Source organism: Labrus bergylta, chromosome 17, assembly GCF_963930695.1.
Source record: "Labrus bergylta chromosome 17, fLabBer1.1, whole genome shotgun sequence".
NCBI classification, from domain to species: Eukaryota; Metazoa; Chordata; class Actinopteri; order Labriformes; family Labridae; genus Labrus; species Labrus bergylta.
Window position 1 is genome coordinate 10,072,117 of NC_089211.1, and position 17,665 is coordinate 10,089,781.

The following is a 17,665-nucleotide window of genomic DNA, read 5'->3' on the forward strand; positions in this document are numbered from 1 at the left end:
TTTTCTGAAGTTTGTAACTGCAGCCTGCTATCGCCAACAGTTAAAAGAAAAAAAAGGCTTGGGGGCTCAGTCTGTAGGGAATCAGAGGGTCCCCGATTCAAGTCCCGGTGCGTCTAGAAATTGGACTGGTATCTGAGGAGGTGCCAGTTCACTTCCTGAGCACTTCCGAGGTTCCCTTGGGCAAGGTATCGAACCCCCAACTGCTCTGTCGCTTCATAAATGCATGTCCTTAGGATCCTGTTTTTGTGTGTATTTCAGCCTATGTGTGTGTAGCTCAATAACAGAGTGTAAAAGTAATTTCCCCCTTGTGGGAATGAATAAAGGATATCTTCTAAAAATGTGTTTCAGGCCCACACTAAACACTATGAGTCAAAGCTTGATGCTTATGTTGTCTTACTATCGACAGGAGCCCATCACATACGTCAAAGGTAATTCAGCGACTAAAATAGCTTTTTAAATGTATGACCATATTGTATAGCTGACCAGTGATTCCTAGAAAAGAGATATGACAGTGCTGGATAACCATTGAATGAACGTTGAGGGGCATTACATTATAGAAAATAATAATTTTTTGTTTTTGTGAAGTGTGGGAATACAAAGTCATCTTAGTTTGTATTCTTAACAACCAAACCTGTGCAGTTAAATAGTTATATCAAGAGTTCAAATCAAATCTATCTCCTGTGGAAGAAAGACGCTGTGAACTAATTATTTCTCATAGTTTTACAAATGTCATTGTATCTGTAAAGATGCAGTTATTTTATAAATGATCAAAGTTTTCAAACTTTCCTGTGAAAACACCTCTTACCTGCTCAGCTCAGCAATTTGCATTAAACAAAGTTTTGTTTAATTACAATTTGTACTCTTCTGTCACTTTAATTATGTTTAAGCTATCTTCTTCTGATCGTGAAGATTTAGCAAAGTGGCTGAAACCCTGAACGGTAAGAAAAAGATCTGTATGATTATCTTTTGATCAATCCACTGCTGTATCCTATTTTTTTCTTTTATACCAAATTGCATTATCCAAAATTAACTATGACTTAACTTTTCTTTTGTATTGGTGTGATCGGTCCTTTGGAATATATTGGTGTCTTTGTTTTGGTTTTCTGGCTCTTCTGGCACTAACTTATCTTTCTTGTCTCCTCTCAACACTCTATTCAGCTCTTTTTGTAGCAGGCATCTTTATTGAAACAGAATAAAGCTCACTATGCCCTTCCTGCCCAGCAGCAAAGGACAGCCAAAGTTAGAAACTGGCTAGCAAACATTATGAAGTGTAAAGACAATAAAGTGTTAATGGTATCCAACGTCTTGGGTCTCTATTTTCAAGATAGCACAGAAATGAATCAGTCTACACCAAACCTAGTCAAATTCACTGTTTATTTCTCATCTCCATCACAGAAAACAAAGACGAAGCACTAACAAATGGACTATAAAAAGTTGTCACACTGACAGAATGTCCATGTAGCTCTTTGAAGCCACATTTCAAAATTGTGCATTTCAAAACCAAAATGAAAGAGAATGAGATAACTGTGGTTCTCTGAGGCAGATACTAAGATCAAGAATGAACATAAAATGCAAATATCAGTGATGACAGAAAGGAGGCAGCTGAGTTGCTTTCACACCTCTGTGTATTTGACTCTTAAATGTGTTCTGATAGAAGGAGAGAATGTGCCAGAGGGAATGTAGATATGCAAACAAGCATCACACTTTTAAGGAGAGTTAAACCTGTATCATACAGACATTACTGATAGTTTGTATTGTGAGCGGGTGACAACAGCTGGCAAACCCACAGAGAAACACATCCTACTCTGTAGCTCTTTGCCCTTTGTAGCTGTTTTAGCTGCGTTTGCCCATTTTATCCTCACTGTGGTTTCAGGCCATATGTTCTTCAATTGAGGGATTTTTTCACCTTGCATTAATACAATGTTTCTCATAAAGTTCTGATGTCTCTTTTCAAAGTGGATTCATCAGCAAATACTACTTGTGCACATACACATTTCTTTGCTTTATTTTTATTGTATTTATGTTGCCCTTGTAAAAATTGGTTAATTGAACATGTCTCCGAAATAATGGTATGTGTTGTTAAATCGGAAAATATCAAATTTAGACCAAAGCCCCCAATAATGAAACAGTCATGCTGGACAATGTAGCTGGTGAAAAAATGAAGAACGTATAGGTTGAAGGGAAATAAATAGATCTTAAACAATAATATTAGAACTTGAGGACCAAACTTTAAATGACAATGTTTATACCAGATAATTTTGTCAGATGAACTTTAACCTTGTGAGGAGACATATGATACATGAGGTACATGATCAAGGAGGATAATGTATTTGTACTTTCAGTGCCTTGAAAGCCAACTCCACTATACATCACTGTAGCTTCTCGCAGGATGGCGGGGATGCCCATAAATGGCAAATATATTTTCCACCTTCTTGTAGAGATGCTGAGCTTTGTCCCTAGCTGTAACAGATGTGAAACTTTAAACCCAAAGAGGCATGTGCATTAAAGAATTTGCCGGGAAAGGTTTTAGAAAAGTGTTCATCCCAGTGATCAATGACAGAACAGTTTATACGCTGCTGCACTTCATCACAAACTGACTTCTAGTATCCCATCGTAAACCTTTGGTGCTGCATAACTGAAGCTGAATGGATACAAATTAAAAATGTCCACTTTTGATATTTCATCCAGCTATTTAAGAGTGCTATTGATGCTGATGAAGGCTAAAAAAACAAACTGATCCACAATAAACTGAACTCCTATCTAAGGATAACTGAAGTCAGCTGATTGTGCAGCTAGAAATGAGCTATGAAATATCTTGTTTATTCTTTAAATCATAGCGCTAAGAACGGCGTCTTGGTCTCTTGCTTCTTCCATCACTTTATCCAGAATTCGGCTTGCAGTCTTCTGAGATCTGTGGCGTAGGACCGCTGCCATGATGTGATCCAGATGTTCCACTGAAGAACAGGTCTTTGTGTCTCAAAATGAGAAGAAATCTCAAAATATTGTCAGTGCTCTTCAGTCAATGGACACGAGTACTCCTCAACCAGTGGTTCTTGATCAATATGATTTATTTTGTCTGTTTTACAGCCAGCTAGTGTTCGATTAGACATTCTGTATGTGTCTGATGCCCAGCATCAACATATGTTTTAAAAATGTTAGTCCCTGTTGATGCGGGATCATAGAGTGAATATCAAGGTGCTATATCCTCCTTTTATACAGTTCAACTTGGCTCACTGTAGACTGATCACACCAGAAGGTCTCTCATATCAGCTGATGACATCACAAATCTGTCCAGTCAGACTCATAGGGGTCCAAGAGAGTACTGGGACTCATGTTCATTGGCTAGCATGGTCCGTCCGTTGTCGCTGTAGCTGCGGTTAGGCAGGAAGGACAATCTGAAAAGAGAAAAATAAAATTGGTAGTAAATCAAACCTAAAACCTTGTAGGTGGCTGTCCAGAATTTGTTGACGGGGATGGCCCGTTTGGGACAGGGATTTATGCAGAGGTGGCAAAGAGTATCAAACAAGGTGTCACACAGAGTTGAGGTTCCTTTGTATAGGATTTTTAATTTAAAAAAATTACAACACAACAGAGCTGCAACATAAATATTCAAAGCTAAATTCTCAAAAGGCGGACTATTCCCTAAGACACAGTTTAAAGTTCCAATAAAAGCAAATGTAACACATTGAAATGCTGTTGACGCTACTAGCAGCCTCCTGCAACAGCATAGTATATAAAGTCTTTTTTATGTTTTTTTATTATTTCTGTAATTATTTATCCTAACCTGACCAGGAAAACAGCTAATCAGAGTTTAGGATGTTGGGCTGGCCTGCAACCCCCAAGTCCAACACGCCCTTGAAGCCCTTGTTTTACATCAAGATTTTTATTTTAGTAGAAGCATTTTTTTGGTTGTTGACATACACTTTTAATTTCAAGTACCTTAAGTTATATCAATTTTATTGTAAGTGGCAGTCTGCCTTTCCAGGTTTAGAATCAAATGATTCCCCTCGACACAAGCCATATGAAATGAAAAAGTATCACTAAGTTTGTACTTTATCTCAGTAATAACAGCCTTACATATCATTCTCGTATAGTACAGCTGTGTCAGACCAGTACAAATCAAAACCTTTAACTATCCTGAAATGAAAAGAAGTTCATTAGTCATCTCTCCTTCTGTGTGGAGTCTGCATGCTTTTATTAACAAGAGACTGCACACACAATGGGAAACATGCAACTGAACAGGAGCTGTCTGAAAGTCCCAGTTATTAGTTAGTATTGACCACAATGACAACACACACACACACTCACACAAACACACAGACACACAATACACAGTGGAGGAATGTCTGGGGTCAGGAGGCGAAGGGTAAATATAAGCCTAAATAAAAATGTTCTCCAACTCCTTCATTCGTGTATTTTTTTTTATAGCTAGACTATTTACTGTCTAAACACAACACTGCCTATCAGTTTGTGTGTCTCTCTCTCTTTGTCTGTGTGTCACAGGCTGAGAATGATATTCCAAATAGACATGAGGGAAAGGGAGGGATCAGGACTAGACAGTACCACCCTGAAATTCAGAGGAGGAAATGTAGGTATAACAGGATTAGAAAAACTTGGAATGGGAGTCTGAGGTCAAAAACCTTGACATAAAAAAATGTAACTCAATTTGCTACAAATAAGATTTGCACACAAAGAATTTACATTTGCAAATGTGTTGTGGAGGGAATGACACGGCTTGTTTACACCTCAAGTGCACTGGTTCATACTAAACACTCTCACACACTCTTTAATTTAAGTAATTAAGTAGTCCTGAAAAGGAAGACCCAGGTCAGTAAGTGACCTCTGCCAGAAGCTATTCCTACTGCCTCAAGGAGGTTTAGAAGTTTATTGAATTTATCTTAATTGATCCATCATGGAGAATCCCTAAAATAGACCCTAATGCAAATCTCTGTTTTTCGTCCGTGGCTTTTTTTAAAAGCAAAAAACTATCCCTGCTCTTCCAAGAGATCTGGACGCTGACTGGATTTATATAAACTGTTCATAAAATGTCTTAGGAATCAAACCCACATTCAGTCAATTCTAAACACATCCATACTTAAACACTGAGCATCAGTTAACTTCCATAACATCTGGGGACATTTTTAGCTTCAAACTGCTGCTTAAAACAGAAAACTAAGACATACAAATGACCAAAATATCTCCATACCGCTGATAGAGTTAAGATGTTGTTTATACTTCTTATCACCACAAATGAATTCATGTTGGGTTGAGACGCGGGTCACGTTGTTGCACCTACATATATGGTTCTGTTCAGAAGCAAAACATGAACATGTTATCTTTAAATCTTATACATAAGGCCGACGCAGATGTTTAGATTGTACATATTAGATGATACATGACACTTAAACACATACACATTAAATATCTCAGTCCAATTCTCACACGGCACAACTCTTCCCTTTAGTCTTTCAGTGTGGCAGCTTTAAACCACGAGCAGCATGGCTTTCATTTGGCCAGTTTCATCAGAAGAAAGAAAACAAAATCAGCCTTTCAGCCTCATAGCAGGACATTCTTAGATTTTAAAAAGAGAGGATAGGGGGGGGTTGAAACGTTCCCACAAGTTATATCAAATCTTTTGACATTAGTTTGATGATGAAACCGCTGGACTAACACTTAAATAGTTTTGTGGTTTAACTCCCACCAGAGCTTTCCCTTCAATGTCTCCTCTAATCTGTCTCGCTCTCTACTTCTACAATGTCGAACTGAAAAAAAAAAGGAAAAAACGAATGGGTGTGGGATTTCTCTGACATTACATGTGCATTTTGTTTAGTCTGAGGGTATGGAAAGGTTTTCTGAGGTGATGTCAGTCGGGTAGGGAACAGCAAAGCGATCAGAAAGACAGAAAGAAGAAACGACTTGTTGTATTTTACTAATTACTCTCACGGGGATCCTCACATTTGTTTCTTTTTCTGTTATAAATCTAAAGTGAACTGAAGGGATGTAGAAAGCAAAGGGGGCCAATCGCTGAAATCGTAAATGTTTTTGTACGATTTTGACGAGATTTCATTTGGATGTTGGCCCATTTTATGTGCTAGTATATATAGTAGTTTTCATTTTGGCTGAAAGGTCAACTTTTCTTGGCTGGATTCAAAGTGTCTTCCCTCTTATGTGGGATTTACAATAAATGATTCAGCATGTAATCCATGTCTTTTCTTATTGAGATCAGTGCCATTACGTATTCTTCACGCACCCAAAGAAGTGCCAGAGCACAATGATATTTAACTGTGACCAATCATTAAAACTAGACAAGACATGCCAACTTTCCTTATTTGATACCCTTCATCTAACCAGCTCCTTAGCCATGTACACTATGAAATCAGATCTTTGGTTATTATTATTGAATTACTTATTTTATTAAATGGTTGGCTCAACATCTCATATTAACAGATAACATATTGTTTCCTAAATCCAGAAACTCTTGCAGTGGAAGCTTCTGAGAAGCAGGTCCAAGGAAAAAAAGACCGTTCAAAATGAGCTCAGTACAGTTCATGTATTCATCTAACTGTTCATGAATACATATAGAAACAATAGATCAAAGACACGCATCAAAAATCTGCAGGTTTAGGGATAGATTGTGATAACTGATAAAAGTTGAACTCCTTAATATGACAGCTTTTTGATAAAAATGGTGTTTTAACTTACAGCAGGCATTTTGTTATTTTTTTCAACAGGGTACCTGTGCACAGCCAACCTTCATTCTCAGGTGCGGCTCGGTTGCAGGAACATACAATAAAAAAATAAATCAATAATCCGTGGCACACTGAAAATTACTTGACTGTAACTTTATTGTGAGTGGACATAGCGTTTCGCTGAGGAACGCATTGAACAGTCACAATAAAGTTACAGTAAAGTAATTTTCAGTGTGCCACGGATTATTGATTTACTTTTCATTATTCATTCAAAGTTTTATTGTTTGTTTGTGTTGGCAGTTTCCTGTTCTCTGGGCTGCGCTGTGTCAACAGTGTACAGCTTCAGGCCGTTTATTGTCTTTGATAGGAAACTGCCTCCTTTACTTCTCTTGCAAAAAGATAAAGAAAGATCAAGAAATACATGCACAGAAACAAATGAAAAACATAGTAGTGTCGATCTGTCGAGTGTTGTGTGGTGACTTATGTTGAGATGTGGCATGTACGAGGCGACGCCTGCGAGCAAGTTTAGGAAGTCGATTTGAGCTGCACTGATTTCGCACTTGACATACGTCATTATCCACAATCACCTGACAGCACATCCTTCCTATGGGCAGTCTATCCAAGCAGCAAGATTTCAGGTCTCTCCCTCTGCTCTTTTAATTATGCAGCTCTAACTTGCACTAACCATGCACTTTAGATCAGCCCACCCTCCACCCCAGAATCCACCTGCAGGATCCGACTGGGGTTGTTTTACGATGTCGCTCCTCAAATTTCTGCATGTAGAATAAAACTGCGAGGAGTGATGAGGTCGGAGTCTAGACGGCAAACACAAACTGTGTTCTGCTGCAGTATTTCAAACACGTGCAAAAATGAGTTGTCTGTGTGAAATAAGTAAGACAATTGATTAACTGGCTTTCTATTACTATAATGAGTATGATCCTGCTTTCATCACTGAGCTATATTGGAATATTGTTTGCTGTTATAGCTGCAAGGTGGTGCAGTGGTAAGTCCTGTAGCCCTTACAGAAGGGTCCCTTCCCCTCTGCCTCTCTCTTAGAGACTGTATGGACCCCCATGTCCCTGAATGGGGAAAAGGGTGTGGATAATGGATGGATGGATGTTTGTGTACCAAAGAGAGATCCAGCTATTGTCCTTGTTACGGCTTAACACAGGGTTCAAGTAAATACAGAGGTTGAAAAGAACATTCCAATCAATAATACACTTCAGATATATTTTTTTACAAAGGTGCTTGCATGTCTTCTGTGTGGTAAAGAATATCTTGTTGTTGCTGCCAAAACACACTCCAATTCACCATCCACACACACACACACACACACACACACACACACACACACACACACACACACACACACACACACACACACACACACACACACTGTCTACACTTTGTGCACCACTCTCACAGCAGAGTTCTTGTCTCGCTCTGAGTCACAAAACATTACTGCTGTCCTGTACTACAGAAATCCAGTCACTTGTGTGGAAATACATTTGATCTGTAATGTGACCTTCAGCGAGATCGAGTGGAGATAGAGGAGCGGTTTGTGTTCCTTTAATTTCGTGCTAATATCTTTCGGGGACATTAAATAATCAAATTTCACTCTTGTCTCCTCGCTTTGAGGCCTGACGTGAGAGGGGAGCACTGATCAGGGTCGCAGATATGGCAGGTTTTTCCCACAGGAAAACTAAGGAGCAGGGATGGTTAGCATTAGCCTGCATGCAACACATTAGCCTGTGACCCCTGACCACCCCCATTTGGCTATTTTGAAAATATCAACCTTAACTTTTCACGTTTTGCTCATTTATTACAAATCCTGTGACTTTACTCTTTACTGAGTGTGTTTTGGAGATCACAGGCTGAACACATGGGTAAACTTCTCCGTCCTTTTTGTTTTGTCACACACTCAAATACATGTCTAAGCAAAAACACATTTGTAGAAGAGCACGTATAGACTGGAGCCTTGCTTGGACAGATCCCGGACTCGAGGGAAATTCAGTGGCTAGTTGGCCGTGTGAATTCATTCTGTGCCTCCTATCTGGGCCAGCAAGGCTTCATTATTTCCAGAACAACAAATATGCTGGACAGATCAACTGGGAGTCAAAAGATACAACTGTGTACCTGAAATCCAACTAAGCTGGGATCTAGTTTTTATGATTTAGGAGCACCTGAACTGTTTTGACTGTAAATCCTAAAAACCCAACAAAGAACCCAACACAGAAACAGGAAGCAGCCAGTGCAGGCTCTCTGATACAACATATGAGCTCGTCCTGTGGTAAACAAAATATATATTTGAGAAGGTATTACCCCGCCATGTGTCACAGAACTTTGATTTGTTTTTGTTCTGACATGAGTGTGGTTCCAAACACAGGACACTCGGCCACATTAATAATTCATTGAGGTTTATAAAGAAGCTCATTATGAAGTTTACTTTCCATACACTGCTGTAAACAATATACCCCCCGCCCCCCCCCCATTTTCTCCTGCTGGGAAATGAACACGATATCTGCTGCTCTCATCCAGACCAGCCTAATTTCTCAGGCAGACATTTCTTTCCATAACCTCCAGTCATTCCAAAATGAAGATTCTCGTCTCTTTCTTCCTGAGACAAAGCCAAATGAAAACATAGAGGAGGAAACCATATTAGTTTATAAATAAAAAGTCAACTATAATGATCAGAAACTGTGGCAATAATAATCATATTCACAGTACTTTAATATACACAAAAATCTAAATGCACAGTGAAAAACTGTCTGGTGTTGGTTTTGGGAGTGTGTGTTGTCACAAGTTCATTAAACTGATTCGCTTTGACGATAGTGATGAAAAAGGATCGGGAGTCCTGGCCCAAATTCACACATACTTTCTGTGATCACTACAGCATGTCTGAAGACTGTCCCTTTGTAAAAAAAAAAAAAAAAAACATTGACACTGACCAGCTGAGACACAAACTGCTCTTAAGAATTAATTCACACTGCTGTCCCTTTTTGGAGCCTGATCTGGGTTTCCAGGACAGAAATCCTCTGTGTATCATGTTTGGTTTCTTGCTAGTTTTCCAGCAACAGCCATTTCTAATTCTTTGTATGACTTTACACCATCTCCCAGCAGGTTAAGTGACACAGAATCAGTGCAGGCTTCATTAATCTATGAAATGTTATTTAAATATGTCTTTAAATTGACTTTTTAAATTTGATCATAAATAGAATGCTTCTTCTGTCTCGCCCAAATCTGGACCTTAATTTATTTTTGTTATAGAAATCTGTGCGACTCTGTCTACGACAGGGTTTCCAACATTTAGCGCGGGCAGGTTTTCAGCTCGCCTATAGGTCAAAAAAAAAAAAAGAACGACAGTAAATGCACCTCTTCCCACTATTTTATTTTCCCACTAAGATTATTGATAAGCATTGGCTTATTGCAATTTCACATGTGTACAAACAGTAGCTTATTTCAGCTGATGTGCGCTATGTAAATAAATGCAAGCGATTTGATGCAAGTAGCTCTTGGCCACTTAAATTTTTTCAAAGTAGTCCTCAGATGAAGAAAGGTTGGAGACCTTGGAGATGGTCTAAGATGAGTGAGACGCACGAGTAACCGCCAGCTGTTACAGTTGTCAGAGCCGTGTTTAAGTCGTGTTTAGATGAACAGGACGGCCTTGTGTATGAAGCTGTTTTAGTCAAGGACTAGAGAAAAGTAGAATAACACAGCCTACTACATGTAAGATACTTTAGATCACAGTAATTCCGGGTCAATTTATGTGCAATAAGAAGCTATGAGCTAACCAAAGTGTGCTAACATTAGCCTGCTAACACAACAATGCAGGCCACAGGGAATCGCTGCTCGAGCAACGGACAATTATGGTGCGTTCTAATTGATAACTCCTTTGTGTGAACACGAGTGGAGAGGGGTTGGATGAGAGCGGACACTTCAGAATAGCGGCGGTGTCGCCAAACAGCAGTTTGTTTTGGTTTAATGATGGTGCTCAACGGCGTCATCTACTGGATCAAAAAGTCACACATTCTTCGTTTAACTATAGTCTAAAAGTTATGTCATACTATGATGAGGAAATTGTTTAAATACTGCTTAATAAGCTTGGGTTCCTGAATAAGAACAAAACATTTCTTTTGTTTCACATGCTTCTGTATAGGGCGCGGCAGTAGCTTAGTCTCTAGGGACTCGAGTTGGGATTCAAGTCCCGGTGCGGACCCGGTGTGGACCAAATATGGAAGTTGGTCTGGTAGCTGGAGAGGTGCCGGATCACTTCCTGAGCACTGCCGAGGTGCCCTTGAGCAAGGCACCAAACCCCCTCCCCACCATCAGCTCAGGAGCGCCCACTGTGGGCCGCTCTGTCACTCTGACATCTCTCCATTAATGCATGTCCACAGGATCCTGTTTGTGCATGTGTGTGTATATTTCAGTGTGTGTTGCATGACTTACAGAGTGTAAAAACAGAAATTTCCCCTTGCGGGAATCAATAAAGTAAATATTAATCTTACATGAAATAAACATAAATATTGAATTTCTAATAACAGATGTGATATTACATTTGCCCATATGTATCTATATGTCTGGGCAGTTTCCCATCACATTGCGAGTAGTGGCTTCAAGGAAACACAAAAATCCTTCAACTCTTCAAGACCAGAAAAAGTCAGTCCTACTGTATTACTTACTCTCCCCCATTGAAGCAAAATGAGTTCACCTCCTGCTCAGAGATGGACTCCCTGATAGTGAGATGGTGCTTCTATTTTAAACTTTATTGTCCGTGTGTTTGCATATGCACGTGTGTTCATGTGTGTGTGAATACAAATGAAAGGTAAGTATATGTGTGCCTGGTTTCTTTATTGGCTGTAATCTGAACCTAGCATCATCCTGGGCTTCATAAAAAAGCATTTATGGAAATGTAACACTGAATATACAATGCATGAAGTCATTACTGGTAAGACCGATTATCTGCCAAAAACAAACTTGAAAAAGAGAGTTCAAAGTTGCATGATCCTTTAGTTGGTTTTATTTGTTTTCAAGCCTAGATTCAAATAGCTCCTACGTATTCTGTTCTGCTTCATTCATTCACTATTATCAGCTAAATTGTGTGATTTATAATATCTAAATAATGTGGAAAAAGTAGTCTAACAACTGCATTTATCTTCTCTAAAGTAGTTCATTCTGTGTTGACTACTGATCACTGCAGCTAGCTTTACCCGAGAGTTAAGGTTGTTTTTATTTCAGATTTAGATTCAGATTCGGACATTTATTAAACCTAGAAGGGCAATTTAGTTCACAGCCAGTAGTGAGTCATTGCAAGAAGCCAAGACAACATAAAGGAAACAAACACATCACAGCAGCATTCAGACAATTACACTCACATGTCAGTAACAACAATTCAACAGACGAACAGGTCGCCAATGAGAAGTCAGAGCTAGCGATCTAGAATTTCAACAAAACTTAATTACGATTAAATTGAATTAAGTGATCGGCATGTCTAGCCTAGAGTTTTATCTGGCTGCACCATGAATGTTGAACTGTGCTCATAGAGGTTTTAAACCTCTGGCAGAGGACTGTTGTAAAACTCAGACCAAAAACATGCTTTCTGTCATACACAGACACACACACACACACACACACACACACACACACACACACACACACACACACACACACACACACACACAACTTTTGAGATTTAACCTTTTGGTAAAAGTTCAAACAGTTGGAGCTGTCTGCAGCCAAAATCTGACTGGAAAGCAGCAGAACAACATCAGCCCTGATGCATTATGGCAGATCTGACAGCCAGTGAGACATCTCCCTTCAATCTCACAGTCATCATCCATGTTTCTGTCTTAGATGGTTATACCATCTCTTGTTTCTGATGGCAAAGTCAAATCCAGTTTCCATCCAACTGTTTTATGAGCATTTTCAAAAAACTTGTAGGCCTAATCAAAATATTGAAAAAAAATCTCTCACTTTAAAGTCTATACTTAGCGACAATATGGAATGGAAACAATTCATTGCACCTCATTAGATGAAATATAACTTAAAATATATGACTTAAAATACAACATTTCAATCATGTTTTCTACAATACTGTCAACAACAACAGGTTTAGAATCTTTTAATCTCATCATGGTTTTACTCTCGTCCTGTTAAACTCAATTTTTGTCTCCAAGTAAAATAACATGTAAATATGTGTGTTTGATGTTTTATATTCTTTATTTGGAATCATATAAAATCACCATCTCCAAATCAACTCAAATTAGTAATACATTGTTTACAATCTATGTTTTCCTATTAGCTCTAAACTCTCTATTTTTTTAATATTATCTGAGTTTTGCTTTAAAAATTGGCCTATACAAGGTGCAGAAAGTCCCCTCTCACTCAATGACAGCTGGCATTTGCCACAGCCCCCGACAATATCGAGCAGGATAAATGGTGTAGATGGATTGAAGGATGGATGGATGGATGGATTGGTGGATTGATGGATTAGTGGACGGATGGATTGGTAGATGAATGGATTGGTGGATTGGTGGATTGATGGATGGATGGATGTTTGGATGGCTGGATTGACATTTGTTCCCAAAGACAAACATCCTCATAGAATGAAAGGCTGTCACAAGTATTCCTGTCTTATCTTTCAACTACTAAAAAAATCAGTCTGTGGCCCATTTTTATGACTAACCCCATGTAAAAAAAAAACCAACCCATTTCCTCCTACCTGCTGCTGTTGCTAAGGAAACAAATAGTTGAAAAACATTTTTTACAAAAACCCATTAAATGTCTGGTTAATTGGAGAGCAGAGCAAAAAGAAGATTGCAGAAAGGAGGTGAGAATGTGGAAGAAGTAAATTAATAAGAGATGTTCTCCTCCTCAGAAAGCACAGTTTTTACATGACCACAAAGCAGAGCAGGTCAGCAGCAAACAGCAGAGGGCTGAGGAAAGCCTGAGCTGTGTGAATATGTGTGACCGAGTGACAAGCTGGCCCTCAATAAACCTCCAATTCAAATTTCCCTGAATAAATACAGTACACACAAACATCAGCTGTGTGCGCTGATTATGAGCAAGTGTAATGAAAGTAGTCCAACACATGTTGACCTAGTTTGGCTTCAGTGGAAATCTCACTTCATCAAGTCTTTCATACTCTGTCCTCGTGTTGAGGCCACTGTAAATCTGTTGGTTACATTAGAAACAGCTTTTTTTCTTCAAAATGCTTCAAAGTGTTTACACATAATAAAACAGGTCATGTTATAAACAAATTCTGAGAGTGTGTCCTCTCCTCTGCATTGCTCAGCGATCCCCCCGGAATGGTATACTATACATATAACTATATAAAAATAATGTGATGTCTCAACCAATAAGTTTTAGGTGTACTGCCTTTTTTTGCCCATGAAGAGTTAAGAGTGAAGAGCGTCTCTGCGAGGCTTTTAAACACACAGTCTTGCTTTGCGCTAAATGTTAGTAATAGTAATCATTTTACTAAAATTATTTCAATTCTTTATAATGGCAGGTAGGAAAAGTCAGGATTGCAGCATAGACATAAAGAACCATCCGCTTGGGACTATAAATAACAATAGAAAATGTCATGGTAATCCATGGAATAGTTTTTCAAGTATTCAGTTTGTTCAAAGTGGTTGATTCAATGATAAAAAGACAATGTCCTTCTGAGCACCATGCTGCTAGTAAGGGAAAAATTCAATGAAGGAACCTGGGACTATCATACAACTTTTATCTATTGACCATCAACTTGTATTCACTTGTGCATCTTTGCATGGCTGTTTGTTAATATATTAAAGAGGACATATTATTACCCTTCTCCACCTTTTCAAACAGTCCCCTGTGGTCTAAATTAAACATCTGTGCTGTTTTTTGGTCAAAATACAACATGAATCAAGCACCACAGGAGATTTGTGACCCTGTATAAACCAGCTCTCTCAGAACGCTCCGTTTTGGTGTATGTGTCTCTTTAAATGAAATGAGCCCCCCCCTGAGTTTTCCCTGTAGACATCAGTCCTCTGAAGCGAGAATAAAAATGGCAGACCTGTACAAAAGTTTTGCTCTAGGCTGATGATGGAGTCCATGGGTGGAGAAACCAGGGGAGAGGAGGGGATTTATTTAATCAGAATCCCACTGTTACATCACAAGTTGAGCAAATTCGAAACGGAGCACTTTGCTGTGTGTTGTAAGACTTATGCAGACCACAAACAAAGGACTGGGTGGGTTTATTTCACATTGTGTGGGTCAGTAGACACTCAGGTTACCCAAATATATGTTCAAAAAAACACTGTCAAAATTGATTTTTCATAATATTTTCCCTTGAAATATGAATGCACTGAACAAAGGACAACTTTCTCAGAAATCTCATGAATGCTACATGCAACTAGCTAGCTAAATGTAAATATATATAAGTAAAAATTGAAATAGATACATCATTAAATAAAAACATCAATACATGCTAAGTCCATCCATCAAATTCAATTTTTGGAAACAACTACATGCCTTTCCACCCAAAGCTATTATCTCCTTCTGTCTTCAATAAAAAATCATTTCTCCGTGTCCTACTATCTACATTTATCTGACTGCTGTGCCACCTGAAGTGTCTAAAGAGTCTTTTTCCCTGAACAATTTCCTCCCCCTCATTTATCTAGCAGTGGCACACACAGAGAGTTTAGAGTTCATTCAGCAGTGAGGGGCAGCAGAGTCAATTTAATTTTTGGCAAACAGGGAGAGTCTTTAAGGATTTAACTAAGAACACAACGTCCAAACAGAAAACAATTTCACGAACTGAACTGAATTGGACTGAATGTACTGAATTACATCTCCATGAAGGAAATGTGCTCTAAAGACAGTTTCATCTAAGAACACATGATCAGGAAGAAAAAGAAAGAAAAAGAACAAACAGATCCTACGAAGGCTTGAACCTCATCTTGAATGTAATATCAGCTGTGCACATGCTGTCTTTATGTCAGATTTAAACTGAGCTGTAATATTGTCTGTATCAGACATGAGTCTGTTCATTTTGTCTCTCTTGAACAGACGGAGAAATGTAAAGCATGTGATTCACCTGAAGCTAAAACAAGGTCAGCAGTTAAAGACTGACAGAGATTTCTGGCATTACAACTCCACTGAAACTCAACAGTTCTGTAGTAAACACACAGTCTGATCAGCCAGTCTCAGTTTCTGACCATTATAAACACAGCCAAAAACACAAGGGATTATGGGTCACAGATATGTAGCCGGTGCTCATCACATTTGTTCAATCATATTTATTAGTAAAAAGAAAAAAAAGAACCTGGCAGGAGGACTGCATATCAACACTGTGCCGTGTAAATAAACTGAACTGTTAATAAACTGCTTGTGACTCGTGATTTTTTATTAATTAGGTCATAATCACCAAAAAAAACAAACACAACATAGCTGACATTTCCAGAATAGTTTGGACTGTTTGCAGGTGTGATCGCACCCTTACTCATCATCAAACCCTGCATTTCATCTGCTCCTCTTCCTTGGGTTCTTGTTGGAATCACCAGGAGACGAACACTGGATGAGTATTTTTTATAGGGAACTCTGATAGACTTAATTCTGCCTTTTCTCAGAAACTATTTTTTTTACTGACAGTTAGCATAGGCTTTGTGAAGTTTTTTAGGAGCCGTGTTGGAGGAGTTGTTTCCTTGCACAATTCTGGGAAAGCAGTTTTGAGTAATCTGCCAATGACAGTGTGTTGCACATCTTTCGTATGTGAATAACAAAACAACAGATCACCAAACTGGCAGACAAACTCTGTCATCCCTTGTTATTTCTTAGAAATACTCTCATTTTCAATTTCAGCGTAATTTCCCCATGCAAGAGAGATAATGGAGCACTCCAGAGCTCTCGCCCATTTCAATGGATCTAGAATGAGAATCCAAGGGTTGCAGTGATTTATATCATAATAGTAAAACATTGTCAAAGTGATGCCATGAACTAATATGAGGCCAGTCAAGGATTAAAAATAGCCATCAGCCCTTATCAAAATATGAATATAATGAGGCTTCAACTTCAGTCCAAAATAATACAGGTGTGTCTGAATGAGTTAATCTACATAACAAATACTGTATGATAACAATTTTGCGTTTTAAAAAGCATGTCAGGGATATTAGGGTAACAGTTTTGTTGAAGGATTGTTTGTTTTTTTATTTCAAAAGTGCCATTCTATATTTTTGATTACTATGAAAATTCGATGATATGACTAAATCACTTGCCTCATGAAACTGAAAGTTATACCAGACTTGTCACAATCTTGTGCGACATTTGACTTGGAATCAGTGTAAAAAAAACAACACACATCTCTAGACTTGTGAATAAGCGTTTTGATTGCAAACAAATTTGCCATGGCAACTTAAAAAGTGATAACATGCCGTTGTTTTCACGATTTTCCATCGCTCCAAGTTGTAATTGAGGAAATAAAAGGTGAAGATAATAATTGATAAAAGAGAAGAGCATTGTTAGAGGCTGCATCTCAAATACCAAGTCTTTGAAATGAGGCAGCTAAATGGAATTCAGCCGCTATCTACTTTACATCATCTAATATTTACAACTGTGCTTTACTTCTCAAGACGTCTTTGTCAATAGATCTGTTTTCAATGGGTGTAGTCTCTAAATGTATTATGCTATTGGTCCTAACATGGACAGATAGTGGTGGGATAATATCTATATGACAAAACAATCATGGCTGGAAAACACTAATTATAATATTATTCAAATACATTTTAATTAAAACATTATAATTAAGTAAATAATAAAGCTCTTGTTTCAAAGCCAGCGCACACTCTGAGTCTGAAGCCACTGAAATAACATCTGGAAGGTCTCCCAGGCACAAAATCATTTTTAAATAACAAAAAACAAAGCTGGCCTTTTGTCCTTTACACAAAAAGACGGCCTTAATTGAATTTCAGAGAGCTGATTAGGCCAGGTGGGTCCTTTCTACGGACCAATTTGTC

At 38.4% G+C, this 17,665-nt stretch overlaps 1 protein-coding gene across 1 annotated transcript in view; it reads right to left on the minus strand.

The window, feature by feature from the left end:
* Nucleotides 1-1,360: 1,360 nt before the first annotated feature.
* The window catches only part of si:dkey-247m21.3 (5-hydroxytryptamine receptor 4), a 43,939-nt gene continuing 27,634 nt past the window's right edge, over nt 1,361-17,665 (minus strand). Inside the window, exon 7 of the mRNA XM_020636965.3 lies at nt 1,361-3,395. Coding sequence (XP_020492621.1) covers nt 3,302-3,395 — 94 coding nt within the window. The 3' untranslated portion in view covers nt 1,361-3,301. The remainder of the gene's footprint in view (nt 3,396-17,665) is intronic.